Source organism: Papilio polytes, unplaced genomic scaffold (assembly GCF_000836215.1).
Source record: "Papilio polytes unplaced genomic scaffold, Ppol_1.0 DF823691.1, whole genome shotgun sequence".
Taxonomy (NCBI): domain Eukaryota; kingdom Metazoa; phylum Arthropoda; class Insecta; order Lepidoptera; family Papilionidae; genus Papilio; species Papilio polytes.
Window position 1 is genome coordinate 2,813,086 of NW_013525513.1, and position 14,902 is coordinate 2,827,987.

General features: G+C 37.6%; 1 protein-coding gene across 1 annotated transcript in view; it reads left to right on the forward strand.

Annotated features, from left to right (window-relative positions):
- Positions 1–14,902, forward strand: part of LOC106104256 (semaphorin-5B) — a 43,843-nt gene that overhangs the window by 26,583 nt on the left and 2,358 nt on the right. The window contains exons 4-18 of the mRNA XM_013284250.1: positions 1,939–2,146; positions 2,511–2,665; positions 3,681–3,840; positions 5,608–5,807; positions 6,363–6,524; positions 7,092–7,389; positions 8,079–8,289; positions 8,920–9,075; positions 9,871–10,074; positions 10,582–10,818; positions 11,185–11,261; positions 11,865–12,081; positions 12,490–12,651; positions 13,739–13,885; positions 14,194–14,316. Of these exons, the coding sequence (XP_013139704.1) occupies positions 1,939–2,146; positions 2,511–2,665; positions 3,681–3,840; positions 5,608–5,807; positions 6,363–6,524; positions 7,092–7,389; positions 8,079–8,289; positions 8,920–9,075; positions 9,871–10,074; positions 10,582–10,818; positions 11,185–11,261; positions 11,865–12,081; positions 12,490–12,651; positions 13,739–13,885; positions 14,194–14,316 (2,717 nt within the window). The remainder of the gene's footprint in view (positions 1–1,938; positions 2,147–2,510; positions 2,666–3,680; positions 3,841–5,607; positions 5,808–6,362; positions 6,525–7,091; positions 7,390–8,078; positions 8,290–8,919; positions 9,076–9,870; positions 10,075–10,581; positions 10,819–11,184; positions 11,262–11,864; positions 12,082–12,489; positions 12,652–13,738; positions 13,886–14,193; positions 14,317–14,902) is intronic.

Here is a 14,902-nt window from a genome sequence, read left to right on the forward strand (position 1 = left end):
GTGCTTTTTATTAAAGAAAGGATTATTCAAAATATGCTGTGATTGTTGAAATCTTGCGCCACAGGGTGGTGTGTTTTTACGCTTTATTATAATAGTATGGATTGTGCATGAATACCTGACAACATGTGTTACGCGGAAGAGCGGGACAGTTAACAGTGGTAGTGCCTGCTTTAACATCTTAGCACGAATGGGCCGGCACGCCCGGTGTAATACCACGACCACACAGAAGACAGACGTGAAATGGAATCAATGCCGTGTTTCGTCTGATGAGTGTGGTGAAGGAGGCCTAATTTAAGTCCCTTTCTCTTTACCACCCTTTTCTTATAAGGAGAGGTTGGGAAGAGGAAGTGGATTTGACAGTGGAGGAGATGCATAGGAAGGGGAATTATCCTCTATGTGTGCGTCTCCTCCTCCGTTGTATAAGGGTAGGCAAGGCATCTGCAATTGCGGATGTCTATGGGCAGCGGTCGCTTCGATATTTTAGCGGTTTCAGATGGTTGCTTGCTCGTTTGCCACCTTGTTATATATAAAAAAAAAAAACTTCCTAACACAAGTGCCTAATGGTAACATGTATAATCTATTGTTACATCAATAAATCATTTTTTTATTTTTTCAAAGTTGCAAGCTAAAACTAGTCTCTCATGTTCTAGAAATGTTCCATTAATCTGTGCTGCTTTCTAACGTTTTGCATTAGAGTTGTAAACATTAACGACTTCGTTCATATTATCTAATCAAGGCAATAATATCCACAGCAATATAAGCAATTCAATTAAAACATGTCTAATAAACCTATTAAGTGTTACAAGGAAGTAACTTAGCGAAACTTGAGTTAAGTTTATACTTACTGCACAGTTTTATGTTTTTACCGGAAATGTCATGTTGTAGAAACTGTAAACATAAAATAAAGTAAAACGGCCTTTAGTGTTAGGCTTACGTTATGTAATCAGTACTAATATTATAAAGACGAAAGATTTGTATTTTTTTTATTTTTGTATGTATTGAAATAAGTTAAAAAATACTGGTCAGATTAAAAAAAATCTTCTACCATTAAAAAGATATGTTATTACTGAGTAACAACAGCTGTTTCTTTACTATTATTTCAATTTCACGCTTGCGAAGTCGCGAGCAACAGCTAGTGTAAAATTAACTTTGTTTACGTGTTTTAAAATTTGTCAAGTGTAACTTAAATAATACGACAACAATACTTTTAATATTAATGTGAAAGTATATATGTTTGTTACATGTTCAATACGGCTTAAAGGATCTCGATAAATTAACGCAGACGGAGTCGTGGGTAACAGCTTGTTTTACATAATTTTTACCATTAACTCTTATTAAATATGTTTTACGTAACTTAATTAAAGGAATTATTATTACAATGAGATGACGAATCGATTTTATCTGTTAACTATCAAAGATAAGATTAAAAGCGTAACTGTAAAATCAATAACATTATCTCTCAAGATTGACGTATTAACGTATATCGACTAACATCCAATGCATGTTCCGCTAAAACTTGTTCCACATAGAACAAGTTCCGATATAAACGGAACACATTCAGGTTTAGTTACAGATTAGACTCTGCACTTAATATGTCAATTTCATTTAATAAATGCGTTAATATGTTAATATCTTGTTGAAACATACATTGTCATATACTGTTTTAATCGTTTACAAATACAAAATTACTTCTTTTAGTGAAATCTCTTCGTAAAAGACTAAAATCCTTATGTCTCCATCATGGCAGAATTGATGTAGGGTAGTTATTGAAAACAGAGTGTATCATCATTCAGAACTAGGCGAGCTCCCGTCGAGGACGTACGTCTGGCGCGTGTATTTGCCAGCCAATGTTCAAGTGTATTACTTATTAAGTAACATTTAAAACAATAAATAAACTTTTATATTTTGCTTCTTATTAAATGTTTCTATTTGTTACAGGGATACATTATACCGACTGTCACTGCGAGGCTTAAGAATTCTAGAACGTTCTGAATGGCCCGCTGCTCCGGAGAAGACGAGATTATGCCAAGTAAAGGGGCAGACGGAGGAAGACTGTCACAATTATATCAAAGTTCTTCTGTCGTACGGACACAAGCTGTTCGCCTGCGGTACTAATGCCTTCAGTCCGATGTGCAGTTGGAGAGAAGTAAGTGAATACCTACATGCAATTCTGTAATCTGTGTGGTTGTCTTTTCCAAGATCTACTCTCTTTGAAAGTAGCGTCAGTGGTCGAGAAATTGAGAAGCTAAAGGTTAGCGTGGTATGGACATCTTATGGGAAAAGAGGATAGGGACATAAACCTGAAAGTGTTAAGACTGAATGTGTATGCCTACAAAGGAGACCGTAGAAAGTATGGATGGGTTGTGTGAAAGATATGCTTAAGAAGGGAGCTTATTCAGATATGACTGCTGATAAAAATGTATCGAAGAGCAGCACATACTGTGCCGAACCTCCGTAGGTAAAAAGGAAAGTTGATGATAACCCTCTTACCTGTTCATTCCATATACCAGATAGAAGAAATAAGGAATGTGTCAGAGTGGATGCCGGGAGTGGTGCTCTGCCCTCACAGCCCGCACTCCAACGTCACCGCATTGCTGGCCAGCAACGGGGAGTACTATGCTGGTACTCCCACTGACTTCGCAAGCTCTGATACTACTATATCCAGGTAAGAGATATAACTTATTGATAATCACCGTGGTGATCACATTATCACCAAGGGATCGCCTCGAAGGTAAAGTGTATGAATTTATATGTCATAATATCGTATGTCATAAAATCAAATATGGTACTACCTACTTTGATGCCAGTAACATTTACATATGAGTTAGCACGCTTTCAAGTGTGCCAGCCACTGGCATCAGAATGCCAGCTCTGTGGTTACTTTGTCAGCCCTGAGAATTCATTTGTGATATACTTTCTCGCTTCAATAAACATTCACAAAGTTACTCAAAATAGAAAAATAAAACAATTTATGCAAAAACACTATTCATACTAAAGAGCACTTTCCCTAGAAATGCAGCACAACTTTCGTAAGACCTTTTACTTTTTTTCTTATTAGTAAAGATTGGAACGCGAAACACGTTTTGTCTACGTGAAACGTCTGTTGATTGTTTACCTTACATCATTATTACATTTGCGAATTTAAAAGTCATGATTGAATCAAAGAGTGTGGGTGTTCAAGGGCTTGTAATCTCCAGGTCTTGGGTTCGAATCCCGCCGTACCAATGTGATTTGAGATTTTCGAATTTCGTATGTACAATTTACTCGACGATTTTACGGTGATGGAAAACATAATGATGCAACGTATATCGGCGGATTATCTCAACCGTTACCCCGCTCTGTCCCCACGTCAGAATAAAACGTTTCATCCGTCCCACCTTTTAGTCCCACAATCATCAATATGGTGACGGATGGAACCGTTATGAAATAAAATTAGTTCCAACCGTCCCCATGTCGCAAAATTTGGGACGGATGTCACTTTTTATTCTCATTTGTTTCCAAGTGGGGACAGAGCGGGGTGACAGTTAGGAAATCAAAGATATATGTGAAGTCAACCCGCAATAGGCCAGCGTGTTTAACTATGGCCTAGTTACCCCTTGTAAGGGTAGGCTCGCCCCTCAGTAGGGACGTATGCGCTGATGATGATTGAATATAGTTTTAACTTATTTGATTTCCCACAGGAGTCGGGGTGCAGCGGTAGTAGATACTGGCATGTTGCGTACAACCCAGTACGATTTGAACTGGCTTAACGAACCTCACTTCGTGGGCAGCTTCGAGGACGATTACTACGTTTACTTCGTGTTTAGAGAGGTCGCTGTTGAACATTTGAATTGTGGCAAGGTGAGTTATTTTGAATACATTAAATTTCAACTGACCTTTTGGGAGTTTTCGCAAGATTTTTAAACTAGCTATAAGGATTTTAAAATATCTAACTTTCAAAACATAATAATCACATTATGTTAAATATTGCTGTTATATATTTAATAGTATTCTTTATTGTATGAATTTGAATCTATACTAATATAATAAAGCGTTAACACACACTACTTTGTGGCTTAAGATGTCAGCAATCACAGCATGTTTTTTAATAATTCTTTCTTTAATAAAAGGCCCTATACTTACGACACGCTTTAGGCTACATAGATACATTTTCACGCTATTAAACTTAAGTGGTAAATGAATTGGAAAAAAACATTCACGTGGGAAAGGGCCCATGAACTACAAGCTGCCAACATTAAGGAAGCAAGATTGTTATGGTAATGGTAATTTTGACATGTAATTGTGAATTTGACAAATGTTAACAATAAAATAATTTAAAATTTCATGCAGATGAAGCCGCGTGGATACAGCTAGTGTTGTTAATATAATAAAGTAGCATTTCAAGAAATCTTATCGATTATAGATTTTTCTAATGATTAATGATTTTAAAATCTTTATAAAAAATGTTTGGCAAACTTTGTAACGTTATAATGTATAAACAAACCTAATTAAGATCAAATGATAAATTAAACAGTTTGTTGAAATTTAAATAGTAATAAAATATATAATTTATATTTAATATCCTCATAAAACGTATTAATTTAATTTGTTTTAATTAACATAACAAGTTATATGTAAACGATTTATGTATTCCTAATTTATTGATCGGAAACACATGATTCAGGGTTCAATGTTTGATTTAATTAAATGTTCTTTTATTGATGACTAGCTGTTCCTGTGCGACTTCATCCGCATAGAATTATGAAAATTTAGCTTTGTTTACATGTGTCAAATTATCAATCGCAAATGTCAAAATGACATGACATGATGACAAACCATTATAACCTTGCTTCATTGATGTTAGCAGCAACATATGGTATTGTCTCTTTCCCACATTAGGGTTTTATCCAAAATATTTACTCTCTAAGTTTAATAAGAAGTGTAGGGCTTTTTATTACAAGAAGAGTTATTCAAACATATGCTGTAATTGCTGACATCTTAGGCAACAAAGAAGTGTGTGTTTACGCTTTATTATAATAGTATAGATATCAAATTAACAACCGGTTTACAACAAATAACAGGCTGCAGTTTCATTATTAGTTACCTCGTAAGCACCCTCGTATTCAAACGACTAAGTTATCAGCTGATAGAACTACACTATTAGATAACCATAAACAAAGATGTAGATATTTAAATAATTCATCTAATTAAAAATCGCTCTTCTAAAACATTCTTCGTTAACAATGGCACTATTGTGTCTGCTCGCCTTCAATACCACGACCACACAGAAGACAGGCGTGAAATTAAATTAATTCCGAGTTGCGTTTGATGAGTGTGCGTGCCGGAGGCCTAATATTAATCCTTTTCCCTTCCCACCATTTTCTTATAAGGAAAGGACGGGAAGGGACAGTAAATTTGATGCTGGAGGAGATACATAGATAGGGGAAAAATCTTTATGTGCGTCTCTTCGTCCGTCTATTGCGAATGTCAGGCAGGAGTCGCTTCACCTTTTAGGCAAATTCAAGTGACAGGCGTTCTTTTTGCTACCTGTATAAAAAAAAAATCGTACACAAACTTCAATATCATTCATTAGGTAACAATTAGTAGTCGTTTAAATATTATTTACAGACGATATATTCAAGAATAGCGCGCGTATGTAAGAACGATTCTGGCGGTCACCGCGTCATGAGACACAATTGGAGTACATTCCTGAAGGCGCGGCTGACGTGTCCCGTACCCGGGGACATACCCTTCTACTACGATGAAGTGCAGAGTGTGGAATATATTCCACAGGAGAAGATATTAGTCGCTACATTTACTACACTTACGTAAGTAATGATGCTTATGATAAATTGGTTTTCCTAAAAATCTTACCCAAATTACACTTAATTTTGTCACCTCCTGTAGCCTTAACTACTGTGTTGTTCTATACGTTTTCTTTCCTTATGTGTCATAGGTACAATCATCTTACTAATATTATAAATGCGAAAGTTTAGATGGATTTTTGTTAGAGTTTGTAGCCTAAACTGCTGAACAGATCTCGATGAAATTTGGCATTTATGTAGAGAAAAAGGAAGAACGAATAGGCTACGCGACTCCGTTTGCGTGGAATTAAACAAAACAAAAGTGAGTAGCCTATGTTTTGGAGACTATCCTCTACATCTATGCCAAATTTAATTAAAATCCGTTCAATCGTTTAGGCTACAAACTCTACCAAACATCTATCTAAACTTTCGAAATTATAATATTAGTATAATTAAATTGTTAGTACGTTTGCAATTATCTTCGTACAATATTTAGCATTAGAATTACCTGAAATAAGTAAATTATTTATTTCTATTAAGGTAAATAAATTCTTAAACCATAATATTATTTCCTTACAGTAACAGTATAACCGGCAGTGCTGTATGTATATACAATATGTCTGATATTCGAGCTGCCTTTGAGGGCCCTTACAAAGTTCAGTCCTCGCCCTCCTCAGCTTGGGAGCCTCGCGCGCCCTCGCACGAATCCAGGGAACACTTCAGATGCGCTTCTGATACCAGGTATCTCTCACACTATCGTTGTCTCTCTCTTACACATTTACAACTATCGTTATGTCTCGCTTTTATTATCTGTGTCTCTTTCATTTCTCGTGCCATCGGAGACATTTTTCACATGCCTCAATAACGCTATCTATTGTTAGGTTTTCAACACCAATAGTTGTCGCTAAAACCTATTTAAATATTTATAATTTTTCTTACATCGTTTAGTTTATTATGCAACACTAGATGGAGCTTATTATAATTTTGTATAATGTTTTAATACAAGGACACGAGGTGGCGTGCTAAACTTGGCAATTAACATACCTTTCAAAGAAGTTACCGATGAAAAAATGTTCAGTATGTTTATGTATTTCTTAAAGATCTTTTACGATTTTCATATCTGCCTGATTTAAATCGTAATAATACTGCTTTGGCGGGGGCACTACAGTGCCCCTACATAGTCCTGTGTTCCCATTTCAGTTTACATATCCTTGAAGCTTCCTTTAAAATTTAAAATTTACCTTCTAGAATATTTACGAGGTTTGCTCTAACATCTGTTAACATTACTCGTTGGTTGCTTTCCTACAGAATACACGAAACAATGGAGTTCCAAAGATATCAATTAATGTACGAATCAATTCGCCCTATATCCGGTGAACCTGTCTACAAAGTGACGTCACAACGCTTCACACACGTGACCGTTGACGTCACCAAATCCAAACAGATGGACAAACAGCTCGTCGTGTTTGTTGCTACGCAGAACAGTGACGTCATCAAGCTGGCTATACTTCCCAGATATGAAGGCGCTTGTTTGGTGGAAATATGGAAATTGAAAGATGCAACTGGCAGTATCAATATATTGACTATGCAGTTTGTTAAAGATACGGTAAGTTATTTATTAAGTGATTAATTAAATTTAATGGTTGTTTATAACTTTTTCAATGTGGTTTTAATATGTCTGTATCCTCACATATACCTTCCTTTCGCTCTTTACATTCTACCAAACAAATTGTGGAAGAATTTTGTTCAGTATGCCTAGTCTACTTCTTAAATATCTTTGATATAAGGATACTATATCAACATTTTTTATTTCTACAACAATTTTTTTAATTCACAGTATGTTACATAATTATTTATTTATTTTAGTATTTTGTATATGTGTAAATATGTTAAATGTTTTTATTACACTAATATTATACATAGAAAGTTTAGATAGATGGATGTTTGTTAGAGTTTGTAGCCAAAACGGCTAAACGGATTTCCATAAAATTTGGTATAGATGTAGAGGATAGTCTGGAAGAACACTTTTGTTTTTTTATTCCACGCGGACGAAGTCGCGGACGAAAGCTAATTTTTCATTAAGGAAATAAAGCTATAGTTATTTTTACACTAGCTTCCGCCCGCGACTCCGTACGCGCGGAATTAAAAAAAAATGCAAGTAGCCTATATGTTATTCCGGACTATTCTCTACATACCAAATTTCATCGAAATCTGTTCAGCCGTTCAGGCTACAAACTTTAGCAAACTTCCATCTAAATTTTCGCATTTATGATATTAGTATAATTTATCCACCAGATGTCAGTATACATCGGTAGTGAGTTAGGCGTGTTGAGGGTCGGCAGCGAGCGTTGTGCGCGCTACCTCAGCCGGTCAGGTTGCGTGGCCGCCACCGACCCGCACTGCGGCTGGGACGACGCACGCGAGCTCTGCGTCCGCGCAGCCCCACATCTACATGACTCTTACTTCACACAGACCACCACCACCTGTCCCACTGTGGATACACCTGGTTAGTAAATACATCAAATACACTAATAATTCATTCATAATTATCATATTCCCGTAGGGTGACCGGGTTTTTGTCCTCTAAAGAATTTTATCATACGTCATAGTTATATCCCTTCATGTCACTTTTTACGCAATCCATCTATCTCTTTGTGATATTATAAATGCAAAGGTTAAATGGATGTTTGTTAATGTTTGTACCCTAGACTGATGAACGGATCTCTGGAAGATCACATAGGCTACTGACTTCAGTTTTTCTTTCCACGCGGACGGAGTCGCGGGCGAAAGCTAGTAGGAAATAAAACTATAGCATATTGTGTGTCCCCAAGCGATGTTTTAGAGGGTAAGATTCCGATGTTCCTTGAAGATACCAAAACCTTCGTCATCGTCACTTGAGGATGGTCATCGTTAGGTTTTAGTGGGTCCCACATCTTTGGAAGAATTTATCCCAACATAAAAAATATTGGTTAAGATCAAGGGGAGGGTACTGAAAAATTATAACATAGCTTATATTACAAAAAAAAACGTAGCTTTTTATGGTAAAAGAATTATTGAAATCGGCCAAGTTTTTGAGTTATTTCAATACATACAAAAATATATGTTTCCTCTTTATAATATTAGTGTGTGTTACCAGTGGACGGTGGCTGGTCATCATGGTCGGTGTGGGAGCGCTGCATGCAGGAGGGCACGCCGGCTGCCGCGTACGCGGACGACCAGCCCGACATGTGTCTCTGCCGCACACGGCGCTGCGACAACCCAAAACCTGCTAATGGAGGACAGCCTTGTAAAGGTAATTGATAAAAATACACATAAAACACAAAGTGGCTCAGTGGTTATGCACGTGACTTGCAACCTACAGGTCCTGGGTTCCAATCCCGTCATATACAAATGTTTTTTTTTTCGAACTTCATATCTTACATAAAAAAGCACGATGTTCTTAAAGAAGGGAAAACATTGTGATGTAACATAAACAATACATTTAACAGTGGTAGAGTCCGCTTTAATCTTCGCACTGTAGGGCTGGCTCGCCCCCGGTAATACCACGACCACACAGAAGACAGGCGTGAAGTGGAAGCAATTCCATGTTTCGTCTGATGAGTGTGGTGCCGGAGGCCTAATTTTAGTTCCTTTCCCTTTCCATCCTATTCTTAAGAGAATAGGATGGGAAGGAAAAGTAGATTTAACGGTGGAGGAGAATCATAGGAAGAGGAGATTTTCTCTTTATGTGCGTCTCCTCCGTCAATTAAAGGTAGGCAACGCATTCGCTATTGCGGATGTTTACGGGCAGCGCTTTCCATTTCGGTGCATTCAGGTCGCTTTTGTTACCTAAAATGTCGGCAATTACAGCATACTTTTGAAAAAATCCTTTTTTAATAAAAAGCCCTACACTTACGTCACGCTTTAGGCACGCACCCAACATTAAGGAAGTAAGATTGCAAAGTTTTGTCATGTCATGTAATTTTGACATTTGCAATTGATAATTTGACAAATGTAAACGATAAAATAAAATTATCATATTTCATGCGGTTGAAGCCGCACGGGAACAGCTAGTATTATATAAAACAAAGAATAATATTCGTATTAGGTGCTAGTATCTCGGTGGCGAACTGCACCACGCACGGGGGCTGGTCGCCGTGGTCGGGGTGGTCGGAGTGCAGCGCGTCGTGCGGCATCGCGGTGAAGTCGCGGCGCCGCGCCTGCTCCGCGCCCGAGCCGCGCCACGGCGGCCGCGTCTGCGTCGGCGTCGACTCGCAGGACGTCTACTGCGGGAACCTGCCGCCGTGTCCCGGTATACTATCGGATATCTTTCTATTGTGTTTTTGTGACGTTCGAATTAAAATATATAGCTTATGTTTTCTTCCAAACTATCCTTTACATCTAGGCTAAAGATCTGTTTTGTCGTTTAGGCAGCAAACTCTAACTTTGAAGTAAAGTTTCTCATCTTACTAATTACTAGCTGCTGCTCGCGACTTTCTCCGCGGGATTAAAAGGTATTCAAAAATGTAGCCTATGTTACTCAATGATTTCATGTTTTCTAAATGGTGTAACAATTTTTGAAATCGGCCCAGTAGTTTTTGAATTATTACAATACATACAAAAACACATATATTTCCTCTTTATAATATTGTAAGCAATAAAGAGTAATAATAAGTAATAAATTTTTTCATTGTTTTAATTTCATGCGGACGAAGTCGCGAACAACAGCTAGTTACTTATTAATGAAAAGCAATAAAGGCAATTTAAAAAAAACTTTGATATTATATTCTATTGTACTTTCATATTAAATTTATTCCAGACCCAGCATTAGCTCCGGTCGACGGGGGCTGGTCACCCTGGGGGTCGTGGTCCGCGTGCACTGGCAGCTGCGGGCCCAACGCGGGGACCCGCGAACGCCGCCGACACTGCACGGACCCTGTACCTAAACACGGCGGCGCTGACTGCGAGGGTCCAGCCACTGAGAAACAATTATGTGACCTCAGACCATGCGAGGTCAGGAAGGCCACCGCTTGGACCCCTTGGGTGCAAATACCTAGTAAGTTTTGCTAAAAGGTCGGAAAGCTGTTGCATATGACTTTTTTCGCGTGAATATTAAAAATATACCCTATGTTACTCACAGATAAATTATCTTTCTAATAATGAAAAAATATTTAAAATCGGCTTAGTAGTTTTTGAGTTATTTCAAAACATACAAAAAAAAATTTTCTCTTTATAATATTAGAATGGATGTAATCTAAACCCGTTAGTACACATACAAAACTGCGATTTTAATCTCTAAATGGCGTATCTATTAACTTTAAAATATATGTGACCTTGTATTGCGTTAGTCGCTTAGAGACTTAAATCGTAGATTTGCGTAGCGTTGTGTACGAAGGGGCTAAATATGTTTATTGTATTACAGGTAACATTTCTGATGGCAGTTATACGGAGAAACGTTTCAAATTCTTATGCAAAGCGCCTTCACCTGAGCAAATAAAGGTAATAAAAAAATCTTGGTTGTTCATTTTGGTCCTTTGAGTCGGATATTTTAATCCTTAATCAAATATTGGGCAGTTATTTCCCATTTTATATTATCTTAATTTTTTTTTATCGGTTACTTAATCAGTGAAATATTTATCCTCTTTAGAATAACCAACTTTACTCGCGACTTCGCTCGCATGAAATTAAAAAAAAATAAATGAAAAACAGCTTGCGTTACTCACTGATAACACAACTTTTTAATGATGGAAGATATTCTGGAATCGCTCCAGTAGTTCATGAGTTATTTCAATACATACAAAAAAAAACCTATCCTATTTATAATACTAGCTTTTGTCTATGACTCCGTTCGCGTGAAATTGAAAAAAACATTGTAAAATATAGCCTTTGTTACAGACACAGAGAAAATACCTTTCTAACGGTTAAGGAAATTTTAAAATCGGTCCAGTAGTTTTTGAGCCTATTCATTACAAACAAAGTTTTCCTCTTTATTATATTATTATATCAATATAATATAAAAAAAAATATCCACCTCTTTAAAAAATTCAGTTACAATTATCTCAAAACATTTGTATAACTAGAATTAAACGATATTCTTTCCAGTTATCCCTAGCTCGTGAAGAGGAGAGGTATTGCAACCCTGAAGGCACATGCAGCAGCACTCCTATAGAGGAGGAGGGTTGGGGGGAGTGGGGCTCGTGGGGGGCGTGCTCCGCGGCGTGCGGCGGCGGGCAGCAGTCGCGCGCGCGCCGCTGCCGCCGACAGCCGTGTGCTGGCGCGACAGACATGCTGCGCGCTTGTAACACACACGCTTGCACTGGTATAACTCGTATTTCACAATTAGTTATTATTTGTAGTTTTACATGTAATTAGAAAATTTTACTTTGACGTTATTATTTCGGTGTCTTATGTATGTACATCATGTATCGAAATCCGTTGAATCGTTTAGGCTACAAACTCTAAAAAATATCCATCCATCTAAACTTTCATATCTTACTAATATTATAAATGCGAAAGTTTAGATGGATGGATGGATGGATGGTTGTTAGAGTTTGTAGCCTAAACGGCTGAACGGATCTTGATGAAATTTGGCATAGACATTGAGGATAATCTGGATGAACACATAGGCTACTAATTTTTGTCTCTTTGCACTCCGCGGACGGAGTCGCGGGCAAAAGCTAGTTTTTAATATTAGTATAATTCAATATTTACCTTAATATTTGTATAGGCGAATGGTCGTGCTGGAGCGAGTGGAGTGCGTGCAGCGGGGAGTGCGGCGCGGGGGCGGGGGCGGGGCGGCGCACGCGCACGCGCATGTGTCTGTCAGCGGCGGGCTGTGCGGACGCCGGCGCGGCGCTAGAACGACGTGTCTGCTTTAATACCTGCCCAGGTAACACGCATACCAATACATTAATAACATACAAATACCAAAAATCATTGTTTAACGATCTTTTGTATAAGGTTTTTTTATAATTTTACCGGCATTATCTCCCCTACCTTATTCTACTCCCATTGTATTTTCGACCTAATAACTATCATCCGTCATCTCATTCTCTTGATCATGTCACCTTTCACGCAATACATCTAACCGAATTTATTTTAGTGATAGAAATAGAAATAGAAATAGAAATAGAAATAGAAATAGAAATAGAAATAGAAATAGAAATAGAAATAGAAATAGAAATAGAAATAGAAATGGAAATGGAAATGGAAATGGAAATGGAAATGGGGAAATGGAAATGGAAATAATTTTATTGAAAAATAAGAGATTAATGACAGGGATAGAGAAATAGCTCATATAAAACCTTTTGGCATATAATATAGGAAACCAATACCAGTTATAGCACCATTAGTGCTTTAGGCAAAGTTTGCTCACTGTTTTTCGTACTTTGGAGGGCTGGGTGGGTTAATAGGCCTTCATTATTCTTTATTATTTTATCATCATCATCAATCTTGATTTGCCCACTGTTGAAAATAAGCCTTTGTTACAGTGTAATTCTCTGATTGAACCCTTTTCTGGCCAACGCCCTAAAGGCACTAGTTTCCTTTTTTTTATAATATAAGGTGGCAAACGAGCAAGCGGCCACCTGAATCTACCGAAATGGAAAGCGACCGCTGCCCATAAACATCTGCAATTGCAGACCCTTAATTGACGGAGGAGGAGCCACACATAAAGAGGAAATTTCCCCTTCCTATGCGTCCCCTCCGCCGCCAAATCCACTTTTCCTTCCCATCCTTTTCTATAAGAAAAGGGTGGAAAGGAACTAAATTTAGGCCTCCGGCACCACACTCATCAGACGAAACGCGGAATTGCTTCCACTTCACGCCTGTTTTCTGTGTGGTCGTGGTATTGGTGGGGGCGAGCCGGTCCATTCGTGCGAAGATGTTAAAGCGGACCCTACCACTGTTGAACTCTTCCTACTATATTTGCTCTATAATAGTTTCAAATTTGTTAGTTTGTATATATATGTTTTTAGAATCAGAGAGTGGTTGGGGTGCGTGGGGCGCGTGGGGCGCGTGCTCGGGCGGCGAGCGTGTGCGCACGCGTAGCTGCGAGGCGGGCGCGTGCGGCGGCGCGCGGGCGCAAGTCGCACGCTGCTCCGACGACACTGAACTAGATAATGGTATGTTAATGGTCCTTTAAGTCGGATATGTTAGATTAAATGTTGCTCGTGACGTTGATGGTCCTTCAAGTCGGATATTTAAATAAGATCCCACTATCAGCCCCTTAGACAAAGTAACTTTCGACTACCGATGTCTGTGGTAGAATCGACAAAATGTGTAAAAACTGTTCGTACCAAAAGACCAGTTATCGACTCTAAGTGCGACAGATATAGTTTACTCATTCATACTTGTTTTTTTTATATATAAATCAAGTATTTATGACTTCCTAAAGTTTTTTTTTAAGTGCAAGTGTTGTGTTCTCTTATAGAGTTGTACGCAATGCCGGCGTACAGCCAGAACGTGGAGATGGCCTCATTCGTGACAGGATCTGGGAATGAGTCTCTGAGCGTTGGTGCGATTGTTGGCTGCGTGGTGGCCGCGTTTACTATGGGTGAGTACTAGAAAAGTCGTTGTTATATTAATTAGGTATAAATAAGTAATTTATTGTACTTTTCTATCAAAAAAATCATTATTTTCTCTCTATTTTATCCTTCGATTTAGTTTTTTGTTTTAGAAAAGATTTTAACTTTATTCACGATAGATGGTGCTGTAAACTATCTCATTTATTTTATATTATCAAGGAAATTAGACATAATTAGATATTTTCAATCAAAATAATTTACAACAATTTAATTTGATATTTTAAAAAAGTTTTACCTGTATTTTTCTCCATTTAAAAAAGTTATTATTATTACGTCGATAGATGGCGCCGTAAGTTTCAAAAATAAAAGAAACCATTTATAATTTAATTTTTATTTGTGCCCTTTTTTTGCAAATAAGTTACTATAATTTTCAGTATTTTTAATTGCAAATATAAAACAAAAATCTGATATAAAAGAAAATTTAACAAAAAGTTCTGAATCTCGCTATCAAAGTTTTCCAAGTGGTTTGTATAAAAGTAAACGACTTTATAGTTCAATCGTGTCTATTGAAAGGAGAGACGGTTAGCACTCCCCTTGACAAGGATGGAACACATT